Source organism: Protopterus annectens, chromosome 2.part1 (genome assembly GCF_019279795.1).
Source record: "Protopterus annectens isolate FY-2018-M chromosome 2.part1, PAN1.0, whole genome shotgun sequence".
Lineage (NCBI taxonomy): Eukaryota > Metazoa > Chordata > Ceratodontiformes > Protopteridae > Protopterus > Protopterus annectens.
The window spans coordinates 1,337,327,521-1,337,343,735 of record NC_056729.1 but is presented as its reverse complement, the minus strand read 5'-3'; the positions used below and the strand labels follow the sequence as shown (position 1 = coordinate 1,337,343,735).

Below are 16,215 nucleotides of genomic sequence, written 5' to 3'. Positions count from 1 at the left end.
CTCATCTCATATTCCTTTATTTTAATTTGAAAAGATCACAATTAAAGATATAGTTTCTCTCCTCAAACCAGTGCAACTAGACATCCCTTCTGAGACAAAATATATTCAACCATTATTCATCTACTATTGAAGGAAATACATTATCATATCTCCTCAGCACATATAGAATCTATGCATAATATAAAATATTAGGCCCAACATCTGGAAAGAATCTAGCAAGCAAACACCAAAGTCTCACACTACTCCCAATATCAGTACTTTCCATGTTGGGGAATATTCTAGGCAAGCATTTCTACAGCTGTAACAATACATTAACCAATACCACCTGCTTTCCTGTAAATAGCATGTTTTTTGGTCTGGTTGTAGCACAGTAATTGCACGTTGCTATCTTACTGATAAAATCCTCTAGCCATTGATAAAGGGACCATATTTATTGACCTTACCAGAACATTTGATTTGATAAACTGCTATGAATTACTCTCTTAGTCCATTTACTAGAAATAGTGATTAGTGACGGTATCGTCCAAAAGGTTCAAAACTCTGTGTCTAGCCATCGCTTTACTGTCACTTTTAAACCTATGGGCTCACTTTCAACCCCCCCCCCCCTTTAAAAGAGAAAGGGAGTTCCTCAGGGTTCAATACAAACTTGCTATTATTTTCTGTCTACATTAATAAGCTACTTTATGATTGTCCTCACCTCCCTCTTTTGCTTTTTGTTAATGACATTCCAGTCAGTCCCTCCCATTACTACAATGAGAACTTTAAGCAGACTTCCTAGTGTTTATTCATTGAATCAGCAATAAAATCCTACTACAGTAGAGAGTCAATTATCCGAACATCGATTATCCAAAACGTCAAGTATCCAAACACAGCCTTCCAAAGTTTTTGGGCAGGAAAAATCATAAAGCCTGAATATGTAAACATTATACATATTTGCATGTGCATGTTTTTTGAGATTGTAGCCTGCTCATATGTGAAAACTATTCTTTATTGTCCACTGAAATCACTGAATGGTTGAAAAGTGTATTCTCTGCATGTAGGAAAAACAAGATTTTAGAAGTTTTTTATCTGGTTCAGTGTATGCTTGATTATCTGAACTACCCTAGGTCCCAATTAGTTCAGATAATTGACTCTCTACTGTACTAAACTTTTCCAAAACTAAAACTGTGCTCCTTGGTACTTAAAAAAAAGAACTCTACAAGATCCTAATTCATCACAAACCTTTAATCACAAAAAGGTATTCTAACTGAAAATATAGTTTTCTTCAAATATCTAGGAATCTGGCTAAATCCCTCTATCAACTTCTATCTCCATCTGGAAAACACATGGAAAATATTAACTCACTCTTCTTCTGAGTAAAAACAAACCAAAACAAAACAAGAACCCTCTCCTTTCTGTCATTTATAACAAGAATAGCGAAAGGCCAATGCATTTTGTTTTATGAGCTGAAATGTGATCTCCCACTAATAGCTGCAACATCTAAATAGAAAACCAAACAGATTCCAACTTCTCCAGTTGGTTGGTTCATTACCATCTCCCCCACGATTTGTACGCCACTGTAATAACCTTAAAAAAAATGGTTGCCAAACAAAGATCTGACCTCCTACTTGGATGGCAACTATTCAAAGTAGTATATAATCAAACACTCTCCTGAATAGCTAGGAAGCTCATAAGAGAGAATCTTCTATATAATCTAGGAAGTCACAATGACCCAGCACCTTTTCTTCAAGCTCTCAAATCTAAGCTTCACTGTATTGAATTCTGCTTCTCCTCTCTAGGCCATAAACTCTGTGAATCTCCCCCACGCCTTCTTAAATATACATCCGCATACCTTAAATTCAGGTCCCAGCTAAAAACACAACTACAAAAACAAAAGTATCTGCCTTCTTTCAGGTCATAAGCTAAATCTCCACCACAATCTCTAACTTTCACTGAGCCTAACTCCTTAGCCTCTCTTATTTATTCTTCTTGTTATGCATTGTGTGCAGTTACACTATATGATAACTTTAAGATGTTGCATGTTGATCAAGATGTTGCACGCTTATCTTTAGTGTTTTAAGATCAGAAAGTTGTAGGTTCTACTCCCGCAGCAGGTATTTGGATTAATTTTTCCAATACTCACACTGCAGTTCAGCATAAAGGGATGCTGCACTCCTGAGTGTGCCATCCTTCATCTGAGAGTAAGAGTAGGTGAAATTCCCTGGTGCCCTGGCCAAATTTCCCCTAGTCAGTATGAATACCGCATGGAATGTCTCTGAAAAGAGGACACTGGCCCAATGAGACTAAACCAGTTAACAAAAAGTAAGAATAAATAAATAACAAATATTTATTTATTTACATTTGTTTACAGGGATAGCACACTGATCTCAATGGACCATGTCCAGGCACAGCCCGGGTGAATAGGATACATAAGAATTGAACAAAACATATTTACAGATACAAGGATATGCTAAAAAAACTTATTTACAGATGCAAGAATATGCTACAACATTTAGTTTTAAGAAGCAGTTTGAAATGTCAAGACATGGATGGAAAAATATAGGAGGAGCTTTATGGATAAGATAATGGCTTATGCTACAGGGGTAGCAGCATATCATTACGCAGAGGGATATGAAGACATTAGAAGAGGCGAACTTGAATAGTTGCATGAAAGGATACCATAATGTCCATAAAGGATAATTAAGTAACGTGCTGTATATAAATCCATTAGTATTTTTGGTTTATGGTTTCGCTTGCTTATCTACAAAGTGTCATGTAACGAAGGTTGATTCTTCTTTTTTCTTCGCAGTTTTTCTCTGAAATTGTTCAGTTGTGATCAATGCTCTACCTTGGTTAAGAAATTCAAATAAATACAAATAAAATAATGAAAATTAACAACCCCCAAAACACAAGTACAAACTAATGTGAGGTAAAAAGCGTAGCTCACTTCAGTGGGAAAAACAGTGAGGCTAAAGCCTAAAACTTACAACATCAGCACTAAAATTATCCATTACCTAAACAAAGCATAAAAATCTCCAAAAATAACATTAATACATCTACAAATGTATGTTTTATTAAACACCAAGTCATCAATTTGTGAAGGTACTCATTTTAAATTATCTTAGTTAGTAAGTTAGTTAGTTTTAGCATTTATTAGATGATTACATGAACTAGTCTATAGGACTTTTTCAGTTCAGGCCCAGACCAAGAAGGTAGAGAGAGACAAGAATGACAGTCATTACAAAAAACATAAACAATCGTAACGAAAGTGCAAGATGCGTTTCCACGAAAACACAAGCATTTAGACAATATATAGTTTGGTCGTATACATATACTGACAGAATGCAGTTAAAGGGGAGCAACATGGACACATACCTCTCAGCCTGTTAGCAAATCTGGACAAAGTCATACATAATAGGGTGACAAAGGCCCAAAAATAAGGACATATTTTAAATATTTATTTTATAAACTTATAAAGTTGATAAGACAGCAGGTCTTGCATTACCACAAATTTTCTGACGGGTATGCCATCTGAAACCCAAATGTCTGTCATTATGTTCAGACGTCAATCATCAATGATTTGCAAGAAAAACAAACATTTTTTAAGGAACAGACAAAAAATATGAGGCCAAAATCTGGACAATTGGTAAAATTTTGGACAGTTGAGAGGTATACATTGACATTATATACAAAATATACATGCAAAGTATATTTTTGGCCAGAATGTTCTGCATGAGTAGAGACCACGTCAGTTGCAGTGTGAAACAAAAGATAGTGTTAGTAGGGTTAGCTATACCTGACCTGAAGCCCAATAGTATGCGCTACAGAGCAGAGATCTGTAAAACAAAGTACATGGATTCTCTTTGAGCATGTGAGCTCTTAGATTCTGCCTGAACTGAACTACATTGTCTGTTTGTCTGATGTTATATGGGATATTATTCCAGCAGGCTAGTGCAAGTTTGCCGAAAGCTTTTTCAGTAATGAAAGTTTGAAAGGGGTTCTGATTAATAAAATTCCTTCAGAGCTTAAAAATTGCAACAGTGGACAGTATCTGTCATGTAGTCATTTAAATGTAAGTGTGTTTAAGAATAGTGATTATCTCGGTTTACCTTCATAACGCCAATCTCACTATGGTCGACCCCACTTCTGCGAATACCAAAGTGCGAACATCCCAAATGTCGAATTCCACATATCCGAACGGCAGAATCTCGCACCCTTTTGACCCATGGTAGCACTGATTTAGAGGTGTGGCAGGGCTGGAAATGTTGAAATTCAACATTTATTCGACATTTTAAAAGTTTTGCGGTTCTGGTTTTGCAGAAAGGGTTCGATGATGTGGCCGGTCGATCATATGTGATCGATGATATGAAGGTAAACCGGTTATGTCACTGTGATGGGAAGCCGCTTGTATTTAGTTAGTATAAAGGAGTGATGCTCAGATCTGTTGCAGTATTGTGTTTTCTGATGTCTGTCATAGAAAAATATTCTGAAGGAAGAGCAGTTCAGTGCTGGGGGGCCATATTGAAGCCTGGGTATTAATACATAGATCATATAGATCTAACATATATGTTAGTGTCAGTATCTCAGAAGGTAGCACACTCACCTTTATGCTAGAAGATTGGAAGGCTGTGGGGTCTATTCCCACACCAACTGTTTGATACTGATTTATCAGTGCAGTATAACGGGTGGGGGCTACCCTCCTGAGTATGCCATCCTTCAGATGAGATATTAAATTGAGGTCCCACCTGCCTGAGTTGATGGTACCTTAAGTGGATGTAAAAGATCTCATAGTACTTATTGGAAAGAAGAGCAGGGGATGTACCCTGGCCAAATTTCCCCTAGTCAGTACAAATAACACTTTGGGCCTCCCCTAAAAAGAGGACATTGGCCTAGTGGGACTAAGCTGGCCAAAACAAAGTAAATAAAGTATACCCTTCCTTTCCCGCCACGCTCAAACTCTTACCTTCCCTGTGTCCTCCTCTACATCCCCGACTTGCTGTTCTTCTTTCCTGCGTTTCCTATTCCCACGTTTTTCCCATTTAAATGAGTAAGTTTCATAGTTTCATAGTAGTGTACGAGGCTATCTGCCCTGGGGCACTTACAAGCCTAGCCAACGATGTGGCTTACGCCACCCCGTATTATACAGTTGCGCCTCTCTAGTAGTGACACATGTGGGACCCCATTATTTAGTAAACTATACCTCTGTCTAGTAGTGACACTGAGGTGACTCCCGGGGTAAACTTACGATCTCCCATCCATGCATCGAGATTTTTCTTGAACAGTGCCAATGAAGGGCTCTGTCTCACATGAACTGGGATTTTGTTCCAGAGTACGGGTAACCTCAGTGTTATGAATCTATCCCTGCAGCATGTTTTATTCATATTTGTGCAGAGGTTGAAATCTTTAGCTCACATGGTTCTGGTGGATCTGGATTTTTTGAGATGGAGCATGTCCATCAGTTCTTGGTTGGACATGGCCCTATATGTTAGGCACAAATCACCTCTGAGCAGGCGGCATGCTACTGAATAGAGCTGGAGTTTCTTTAATCTAGCTGGATAAGGCACATGTTTGAGACCCATGATCCTCTTGGTGAGGTACTTCTGGGGTCTTTCCAGTTGTTGCATGTGCCGGGTGAGATACATCCCAAATGGAGCATTATATTCAATCATGGGCCTGACAAGGGAGGAATATAGAGGTACAATGACCTCCTTTGATCTGGATGAGAATCCCTTCATGATGAGATGGGCAAGGTAGAATGTCTTTCTGACCACTTTGGCAACATGGTTGTCAAAGGAGAGGTCACTATCGACTTGAGTCCCCAGGTCTCTGATTACTTCTTCCGTACTCAGTGGGTTATTGTCTATGTGATAATTTGTGGGTACTTAGAAACATTGCTGGAAGTCATTCATTGTGGCTCCAAGCCATTTCTATAGTGTTATTATGTTGTGCCTTTGCCCACACATACTCATGTGCTAGATATATGCTCTGTACTGGTCTACGAAAAATCTCTAGACACAGATGTAAAACTTTCTCCACATCTGCAGTGTGGATTTTTTCAATTAGTTACTGCTTCAGTTGCAGATTTCCTATGTTTTTAAATGATAATTACTTTCCAGCCATATCATGCCTCTCTGCATCTCCACTGTAGCCCTCGTGAGGTTGAGGAAGGTATGTTTCTGAATCTTAGGGACTGGAATGAGGTAGGCACAATGAGTCAAGCTTTGTTTCTAGGTAGATCCTGGAGGGGAGAATGTAGCATATGAAAGTGGAAAACACATAATTACCTGCTATTCAGTATTAGCAAATCAAATAATTAATGTGTAATAAACCTACAATAGATAGACTCAGCATATTTAAACTCCTCTGCAGGGCCTTCAAAATAGACATCTAATGTGAATGACCGATTTTAGTATTTAAATGAGAAATTGCTGATAGTGCCCATTATAATTTATTGCAGTTTAATATTATATCGTTTTTTTTTAAATCGTTTACAGTTAAATAAATTACTTATTATGAGGAACTATCATGATGTAGACTTGAAATATACAGTATTCATAGATGACAGCCTTATGTATGTTTGCTGCTGCTGAATACAAAATTATTACCAGCTGGCAATAAGACAGCATAATTTTTTGTGAATCACTACTCTGTGCATTTGAAGAGGAAGAAAAGCATGAAGGCAGTAGATTCTTTAGTTTATTTCAAAGCTGTACAGTTGTCCTATGACAGGACTGTGATTACTAAAATTCATTGATTTTGACTGATGCATTACACTTTCTGTTCACAGTTGCATATTGTTCACTACAACTCAGGAAAATATTCTTCATTAAGAGAAGCCAAAGACAAACCTGATGGACTTGCAGTGCTTGCATTTCTGTACATGGTAAGTTTACAAATAAATGATTTAATTAATTTCTTGTGCATTTATTTGTTTTGATAACTGGGTAGATAGATTGGACCAAGGATCTCTTTCAGGTGGGAACAAAGGCAAATGACAAAAGTGAAAATTTGTTAAATAATATGATGTAAAAAAATGAACTTAAGTTGCATTCGGTATAGGTTCATAGGTTCATAGGATGATACTAGGCAATTGGCACAGAGGCCCTTATAAGTCTAGCCAAGAATTTCACCCATGTTCCCACAAAGTCAGCAACTGTTTCCCCTGTCCAGCAGGGACACAGGTGGGATCCCAGCGGTGTATTTTCTGTTTCCCATCTGGTCGTCCAGGTTCCTTTTAAAGAGGACTAGAGTGGTTCTCTGCTTGACATGGAGAGGGAGTCAATTCCACAGATGGGGAGTCTCTGGGACACAAATCTGTCCCAACAACAAGTTCTATTAATTTAACAGACCAGGTTGAGGTCTTGTGTGTGGGTTGCGGGAGTGGAGTTTCACTTATGGATATGCAGAAACTTCATCAAGACAGGATCTAAGATGGCCTTGTAAGCCAGTTACAGGTCACTTCTGAGCAGTCTGTATGAGATTGAGTAGAGTGACGGGGCTTTTAGCCTATCTGTATAGGATAGCTGTTTGAGACCCTGAATTTTCCTGGTCAGGAACTTCTGTGGTCTCTCCAGCTGCTGCATGTGCTTGGCAAGGTACATGCCAAAGGGGGCATTGTACTCTATAATGGGTCTGATAACAGAGGTGTACAGGGATATTATGACCTCTTTGTTCCTGGATAAAATACCCTTACTTATGAGGTGGGCGATGTAGAAAGCCTTCCGTGCAATGGAGGCAACATGGTGATCAAAAGTCAGGTTGCTATCAACCTGGTTGGCCAAGTCCCTCACAACTGATTGCATGCTTAGTACGCTGTAATTAATGTGATAATTAATGGGGACGCCATTTTCCCAAAAAGGGGATAATGATGCATTTCTTGGCATTCAGTTCGAGGCCATGCTTCTGGCACCAGTCATTAATCTGGGTAAGGCCCTCTTGGAGGATATTACCATCACTAGGGAATTTAAGACAGCAACTAGCTTGCAGTCATCTGCAAACGTGGTAAGCCACAGACCACTGGTTTTGGCTGGCAGCTCAGAAAAGTATATCCCAAACAGTAGAGGCCCCAAGACCGATCCTTGGGGTGCACCACTTGTTATGGGTCTACTACTAGAGGTGGCTTTCCCTATTTTGACTGAGTGGATTCTATCAGTGAGCCAGTTAGCTACTCATCTGATAACATACGGGTTGATGCCTAGCTGGGAGAGTTTATCTATTTTGCCTGAATGGGGAATAGTGTTGAAGGCTTTGGCTAGGCCAAGGTAGGTAGTGTGCACCATCGTCCCCTCGTCCATGGCTTTGGTGACTGTTTTGAAACAAATTGAACAAGTTTAACAGGCATGATCCCCCTTTGACAAAACCTAACTGTGTGGTGTCAAGCATGGTTGCCAATGTCCTTGTTTAGAAGGTCCATGATAAGGCGTTCCATGGCCTTGCAGTTTGGGCTAGTTAGGATGATGGGCTTGTAACTGCCTGGGTCAGTGCTCAGGCTTTGGTAGAATAGGGTGCCTAATGGACCTGAGAGCTCATGCCTGAGTTCATGTAGGATACAGTCAGGGAAGTTGTTGGGTACCATGGAGACTGTATTTTTTGCCTTTGAGAGGGAATTAAAGACCTGCTCCCTGATGATGATGGGGGGGGGGGGGGGCAAATGCTCTGGATGTCCTGGTTTACTAACATGGGGAGGGGGACATGTGGGTGAAGTTTTCACTGAGCAGTTTGGCTATATTTACTGCATTTGTGTATGTGGTGTTATACACCACCAGGTCAGAGCAGATTTGGGTGTTACCTTTGAGATTGTGGACATATGTGAAGAAGGCCTTATGATTGTCCTTAGTGGATGTGACCAATTTGGACTCGAAGTTAGCCTTAGAGGATTTCACAGGTGACTTTGCTTGTTCAGACAAAGGAGAGATTGCTTCCAACTTGGCACCTGCTCCTTCTTGGTCCTGGACAGCAACTTTTTTCCTTTTATTATAGAGTTTGTTTATGGCTGCTGTCTACCAGACAGGTTTACTTTTCCTTGAGGAAGATGATTTGGTTCTGTCAGGTATTATTGAGTCCATGCAGCTATGTAGGTGCTCATATAGTTTTTTGGTGTAGGTTTGGACATTAGTGCTAGTTGCAGCTGAAAGGACGGTGGTTGTGAAGCTACTTATACCTGCTCTCAAAACTATGGAAAAGTTTTAATGGATTATATTTCTCATTTCTACATTAAGTCATAGCTCTATGACATATTACAATACTCAATTGAAAAATGACTCAGGTAAGTTAATGCAATTAAGAAATGTATTCATTTATACAAAAAATGAATACAGAAACAAACTCTACATACATACCTCAAAATGGAATAGAAAAAAGAAAGAAAAATATTCATGCTTATATAGTTACAATAAAATGACATTACATGCTTGTATTGTGCATTTTAGAGAAGAAGCTAGTTTTCTACCAAAAATTTTGTGAAATTAGTATTTGGTTTAATGGCATATATATGTAAGAGCCCTAGATAGCATTTTGCTGATGAAATAAGAGCAGCTATAGCTGTCTTTGAGGTGCTTCCCATTTTTATTACATTGTAGAAGTAAGATATTTTTCTTATGTGAGGGAAGTTTTTTTTTATTTTACAGATTACCTTTCATGAATGTTAATATATTAGCTAAGAAGTTGTCTTTGAGTATGCTGTTGCTGAGAGTGAGTCAATAAAGGCTGGGAAAAAAGATAATAGCTAGGAAGTAAGTCATGACAAAAACTCTACAGCGGAAAGGTAACTTTTTACACTGTATGACAACCAGTGAGGTGTCTTGGTTAAGGTGACTGACATTCAGACTTGGACAGTCAAAAGTCACAAGTCTGTACTTGTATGCAGACTGTCATATTGGGCAGGCAGTAAAATGGAAATAAAAAGTCTTGTTCTGTGCTTTTGTTAAGACATATCACAGTTGTGGAAATGTGAGGGTTTTATTGAGGGCTGCCATTCTGTTAAATTTCGGTAAGCAAGACTAATAAATGATTGGCACGATTACTCGTACCATAAGTTCATAGGTGATTAACAGGCTAACAACCCCAAGGGGGCCATTTTATGCCTAACCACGCTTCTCAAATGTATCCAATACATTTGGATACCCTTGGGTTATTTTAATGTGTATATGTAGGCTTGGGCTAGGGTAGTCAAGCATTTGCAGGCTGTGTCTGTGCAATAGAAACAATCATTCATACATACCAGACCAGGGATACATTTCCCATTCCCGTCCACTGGTCTAGGTTACTCTTGAATTGGGCTAGGGAAGAACTCTGCTTCACATGGATCAGAAGCCTGTTCTAGAGAAGTTGTCTCTAAGACACATACTTGTCCCTCCAACATATGTTATTTATGTTGCAGTCAAGCTTAAGTTGCTAGATCAGGTAATTTTGAAGCTATTTGTTATGCAGATGTGCAGCAGGTCCACCAGAGCATGATCAGAGGATGCTTTGTAGGTCAGCCATACATTACTCCTTAGTGGTCTGTAGGAGACTGAGTACAGGGATAGGGTTTTGTGGCAGTCCACGTAGGACATGTTTTCTGTGGTCTGTAGTCTTTTCTGTGAGTTACTGCCATGGCTACTCCAGTTGTTGCATGCGTCTTTTCAGGTACACACCAAAGGGGGCATTGTACTCAATAATTGTTCTAATGAGGGCTGGAAGAGAAACAATGGCATCCTTGGACTTAGATGACATACTCTTGCTTATAGATTGTGCAACATGGAATGATTTCCTTGCTACCCTAAACACATGATAGCCAAAGGCCAGGTTACTGTCTCCATGTGCTCCCAAATCCCTGACCACTGGGTCTACTTTTATGGGTATTTTATCAATGTGGTAGTTTTCAAGGGTAGCTGTCTTCCCAAAGGATATTATAATGCATTTCTTTGCACTGAGTTGTGGACTGTGGCTCTGGAACAAGTTATAAGTCCATGCCAAGCCTTCTTGGAGGGTATTTGGGTCTTTTGGCATTTCTATGACTGTGCCTAGTTTGCAAGTGTCTATAAACTTGGTCCGCCAGATACCCTTGATTCTGGCCTTTAGTTTAAAGAAGTACATGCCAAAAAGGAGCAGCCCCAGCACCAAACCTTGAGGAATTCTGCTAGTGACTGCACTTTTTTGCAGAGGTAGACTCCCCTATCCTAAATTCGTTGGTCCTATCTTTGATCCAGTTGGTTATCCAGCAGGTGACATAGGGGTTTATATGTAATTTCATGAGTTTGTCTACAATGTCCAAGTACCATGCTTTGGCCATGTCAAGGTAGGCAGCATGCAACATTTCACCCTTGTTTCTTGCTTTGGTGACCTTCTCAAGTCCACCTGATTGAGTAAGCATGACCTACTCTTGATAAAACCAAAGTGGGTTGGGCCCTATGTCTGAAGATTTCCTATGTCATATCTATCATTTTCATGATAATTCTTTCCATAGTTTTGCACATGAGACTATTCAGAATTATGGGTCTGTAGTTACCCGGTTCTGCAGATGTCTCAGTGTGCAAAGGGATGACAGTGGCAGTCTTCCATTCACCTAACATGAAGCTCATCTGGAGGCTATGGTTAAATAGTGATTGTAGTGGTCCTGAAAGGTCATGTTACATACTATGAAGTAGGCATACTGGGATACTATTGGAGCCCATCAGTGTAGTGTTCTTGGCCTTGGAGAGTGCATTAGTTGTGGGAGTTATGGTTGAGAATATTTCTTGAGGGGTGCCTGGGGGGAGGAAGGAGTAAAACTGAAGACAAATTTGTCAGCTAGTAGATTTGCTATATCTTCCAGCTCGTTATAGCTAGCTCCATTTACAATTTGTTCAAAACATTGTTATGTATTGCCTTTGAGTTTGCTGACATAGCTGAAGAATGCCTTATGATTGTCGTTGTCCTGGGAGGCTATTTTTCCCTCAAATTTGGCTGTGGTAGACTTGATTAGTCCCGAGTTCCTTGTTTACATTGGTGAGGCAGTTTTCATTTTGCTATGCATTGCGCCTCCAAATTTATGCTATGATTTTTTTCCTTTTGTTATACAACCCACTGATGTTGGGACTCCACCAGGGTGGCTTGTTTTTTTAGTTTGACCTGCACTTATTTGAGGTAAGGTACAGCTGTCTCTATGTAGCCATTAACATAATCATACAAGTTTTTCATGAAAAATTCCATATGGTCAGTGGTGTTCTAAAGGTTTGGAAGGATTTTACATTTTGTAGGATGTCACTTAGTAGTAGAAAGTTTGCCTTTCAATAATTCCTGAAAGTTCCAGGGTTAGCTGGAGTCCCTGGTTTTATTTTTATTTCAAAGGAAGTAGCTTTATGGTCTGACCTGACCAGTGAGGATATTACATCGGGGTAGGGGTGTGGGGGATCCTTCTCCCATGTTTGGGAGGAACAGGTCCAGGATATTAGCAGTCCTAGTGAGCATGCAGACTAGCTGATTCAGGGTGTTTGTGTTTACAAAGTCCAGGATTTTCTGGGCTCGCATGTTTGGAATTGTGTATGATTCTGAGTTTATAGTGAGGGATAGTTAAAGTCACCTATGAATATGATGTTGTTTGAATGGTCAGTGTCTCCAGTACATTTAAGTGTTTATGTATTATAGGTTTCCTGGCCATACAGGTGGACCTATAACTTGCAAGAATATGGCATGGGGCTTTGCCTTTGATCATTTGAGCATGGAAAAGTTCAAGCAAGTCATACTGTTTGACCAGCCTTGAAGTAGGTTTGCTTTTGGTGTAAATTGAGACACCTCCACCTTTTGTCCCTTCCTTTGCAGCACCTGTTTTAAATGTGTGGAACACATTATAGCCATGCACTGCTGGGGTGCTCTTTGCAGCTTTAAACCATGTCTCAGTAACTGTTTAGATGTCTACATTCCCCAGGATAGAAAGAGCTTGCAAGGAGTGGAGTTTCTTGTTTACCTTTAGATTTTCTTGGGCTGGTATTGCTATGTCAGAAGGTTTAGCAGATTGGAAATGCCTGAAACAGGCACTATGGGGGTGGGAAGGTTTTAACCAATATTCAAAAGCCTAGAGGGGACAGGTGTAGACCATCTCTGGCAAAGCAGCATGGTCTGTCAACCATATACTTACAGGCTAGCAAATGTACCTGCTTCAAATGACACAAAAAAAAAACAAGCCAATTATCAAAGTCAATTATCTTCTGTTTGTATTGTAGCACCACCCTTAGAAAAGGTAGAAGACTGCTCAATGCTAGGCTTTTACTGACCTCGGATACATAGCCCAAGAGCTCCAGCACATCTCCCTTCATATAGTAAAGGGAGGTTGTATACACCCACATGGACAATGATCTGTCAGATCCTGGCCCCTGATGGACAACTGACCGTGACTCTCAAATTACTCAGTCTGGTAGGTGTGACATTTATGGGTCTCACAATGGAGCTTTCAATGACCACAATGCAGAGCTCTGTGGTTATTTGCCTTATGGACTTAAAAGTTGAGATACTGTGAGATGTGACTGTGTATATTGTGGTAGGTGTTGTTTTGGTAGAGTGCTTTTGAGGTTGCTGAGGATCCCTATTGTTTTTGCAATGTGTGGGAGGCTTTTGGGGTTTAGGAAGATTACATGAAATAGCCTCAGCATATGTGGGTCTAAGTGTCTGGTCCATACTATGTATGGTGGGTGCAGTGTGTGTTTCTGACAAACTGTTTGGTTTTATAAGTGCTTGTACTTGAGAAACTTGCCTCCAGTGACATTGTGTGACTACAACATTTACATATCATTATCAGTTTGTTTAAGAATTATGTGATTGTCAGTAAACATGAGATGATTACTACATTGCATCAGGAAGCCCATATCCACCAAACTGGTCGCACAGATAATAAGAATGTGTATATCCATGGTTACAGGTCCTTATGTGATCTACAAGGGGGTGGTACAAGAGGGGTTTACAACTGGCTAACTTGAGTAGGAATCAAGACAAAGACTAAACTCCTGGGACAGTAATCTTCAATGTGCAATCTAGTTAGTTTGTGCAACTAAATACTGAGGAAAATTCACAGGTAGTTTTATAGGAAAATGTAAGTTCTAAGTGCCTGCATCAGTACAGGGCATTGCTAGCCACCACTACGAGATGCCATCATTATACAGGCTCAGAAAACTAGTAAACAAGTAAAATAGCCCTTTGGCTAATCACAATATGAGCACTCTAAGGTTTCCTCAGTAATTTTCTGCACAGAATAAGATCCTGATACTCTCAACTGCCACTAGAGTGCAGGCTTAAACCTTCTAACTTTAAATCACTGAAAGAGCCAAGAAGTGCAATAAATAATCATTTTAAACAGTAATCCAAGCTGAAAGCGCAGGAAACAATTGACTTACATAGTAAATCAAGTTGAAAACACTTACATTAGACAAGAATCCAGAATTCAACAGTTTGAAACATTAGTGAAAAGTGATTTGAAGTGCACTTTGCTCCTTCTCTCATCGGAAGCAAAAGAGTATCACTAGCCCAAACTGCTTCCTGAGGAGTAGAGTTAACCCAGAGATCCTCAACAAAACTGCAACCAGACCGCTTAGTGAAATCCCCCACATAATGCTCTACCAGAGACCAGCAGGAGCAAAGCAGTACCATCAATTTCAAGCCGACTCATAAAAAACACTTTCATGCTTTCCAGTGATTGGTAATATCTAGAATACTGGGAAACAAGCAAAACAGAGGCCGTAATCCCAAACTGAAGAATACTGGGAAACAAGCAAAACAGAGGCCGTAATCCCAAACTGAAGAATACTGGGAAACAAGCAAAACAGAAGCCGTAATCCCAAGATGATTCCTGAGAAGCAGTTCCTAGTATCACCAGTGGTTGGTAGACTAGTTCCAGATGTTATAGACTTTAAAATTTTAATGGAAAAATATGATTAATACTCTGAAATTTGCAATGTGTACTAAATGAGTAGGATGGCATGAACCAGAAGATAACTCAAGCTTTAAAAGGGCCTTCCAGTTAATCTGTCAGTGTCCAGGAGAATGAGTAGATGAGATGAGACTAGGAGGAGTGCCCAAAATCAAATTTAAAGTAGGGGCAGTCAGCTGAAAAGCTAACAGATTTAAAAGCACAATAGGGATGGAAGTGGGAAAAGGAATTATTTTGTAATTAATCTTAGCCAAGAACTTTAAAAATTCCAAGAAGAAAAAGCTTAGAGGCAAAACAAAATAAAAAATAAAACAAACTGAAATATCAGAGCAAAAATAATAATAAAAATAATAATAATAAAAGAATAATACAAGTATCCAAACCTCATTTCTGACCATTCTCAAATGAAACGACATTTGGATGTGAAATTGTAAATTTACCCCTAGTCTGACCCCATGTCCTTCTGGACAGAGGCTATCAATAAGAAAAGTATTATCCTAACACCTCCCCTACAAATGTTTAGTTACCTCCCTACTAACACGCCTCCCTTCCCATATAGATGCCCATGATACTTGGGACCCAGATGGTTTAGGGTGCACGGCTAGGCTTTTAACAGCCCCAGTAGCAACCTGTGAATCTGTATGAATAAATGGAATCCAAAATCAAATGCAGTCAGCCAAAAACAGAGCACACAACACTTCAGCTAGAAAATAATGCAGCTAAATAAAAAATCCTGTTACTCAGCCCCACCCACTAATTAGTTAGATTGGATTCATTTTCAGTTAATGAATGGAAAAGGAATTATTTTCTAACTGATCCTAGACAAGAACATTTAAAATCATCAAGAAGAAAAACACTTTGAGGTTAAACAAAATTAAAAATAAACTGTAACATGAACAATAAATAAATAAACAAATAAATAATGCAAGTACCCACACCTTAAATTAATAAATTCAATCCAAAAATAAATGCAGTCAGAAAACAGCATAATCAAACAACACTTCATCTAATGTTTCAGTCACATTTAGAGAATCCCTGACTTGCAGTTCTGGTAGTATTATTTAACAGGTATTCATGGTTGCTACCAGAGAAAACTGTGTTAACTTTATTGTGATGCAGCCCATGATTGCACGTGTGTGTGTGTGTGTGTGTGTGTGTGTGTGTGTGTGTGTGTGTGTGTGTGTGTGTGTGTGTGTGTGTGTGTATGTGTCTGTGTGTCTGTGTGTGTGTGTGTGTGGTGTGTGTGGTGTGTGTGTGTGCGTGTGTGTGTGTGTGTGTGTGTGCGTGCGTGTGTGTGTGTGTGTGTGTGTGTGTGTGTGTGTGTGTGTGTGTGTGTGTTAGAAACATCCTACAACAAT

General features: G+C 39.5%; 1 protein-coding gene across 1 annotated transcript in view; it reads left to right on the top strand.

Moving 5' to 3' along the window:
- The first annotated feature begins 6,102 nt into the window (after nt 1–6,102).
- LOC122794968 (serum amyloid P-component-like) overlaps nt 6,103–16,215 on the top strand; it is a 349,508-nt gene continuing 339,395 nt past the window's right edge. The window contains exons 1-2 of the mRNA XM_044063560.1: nt 6,103–6,147; nt 6,767–6,862. Coding sequence (XP_043919495.1) covers nt 6,103–6,147; nt 6,767–6,862 — 141 coding nt within the window. The remainder of the gene's footprint in view (nt 6,148–6,766; nt 6,863–16,215) is intronic.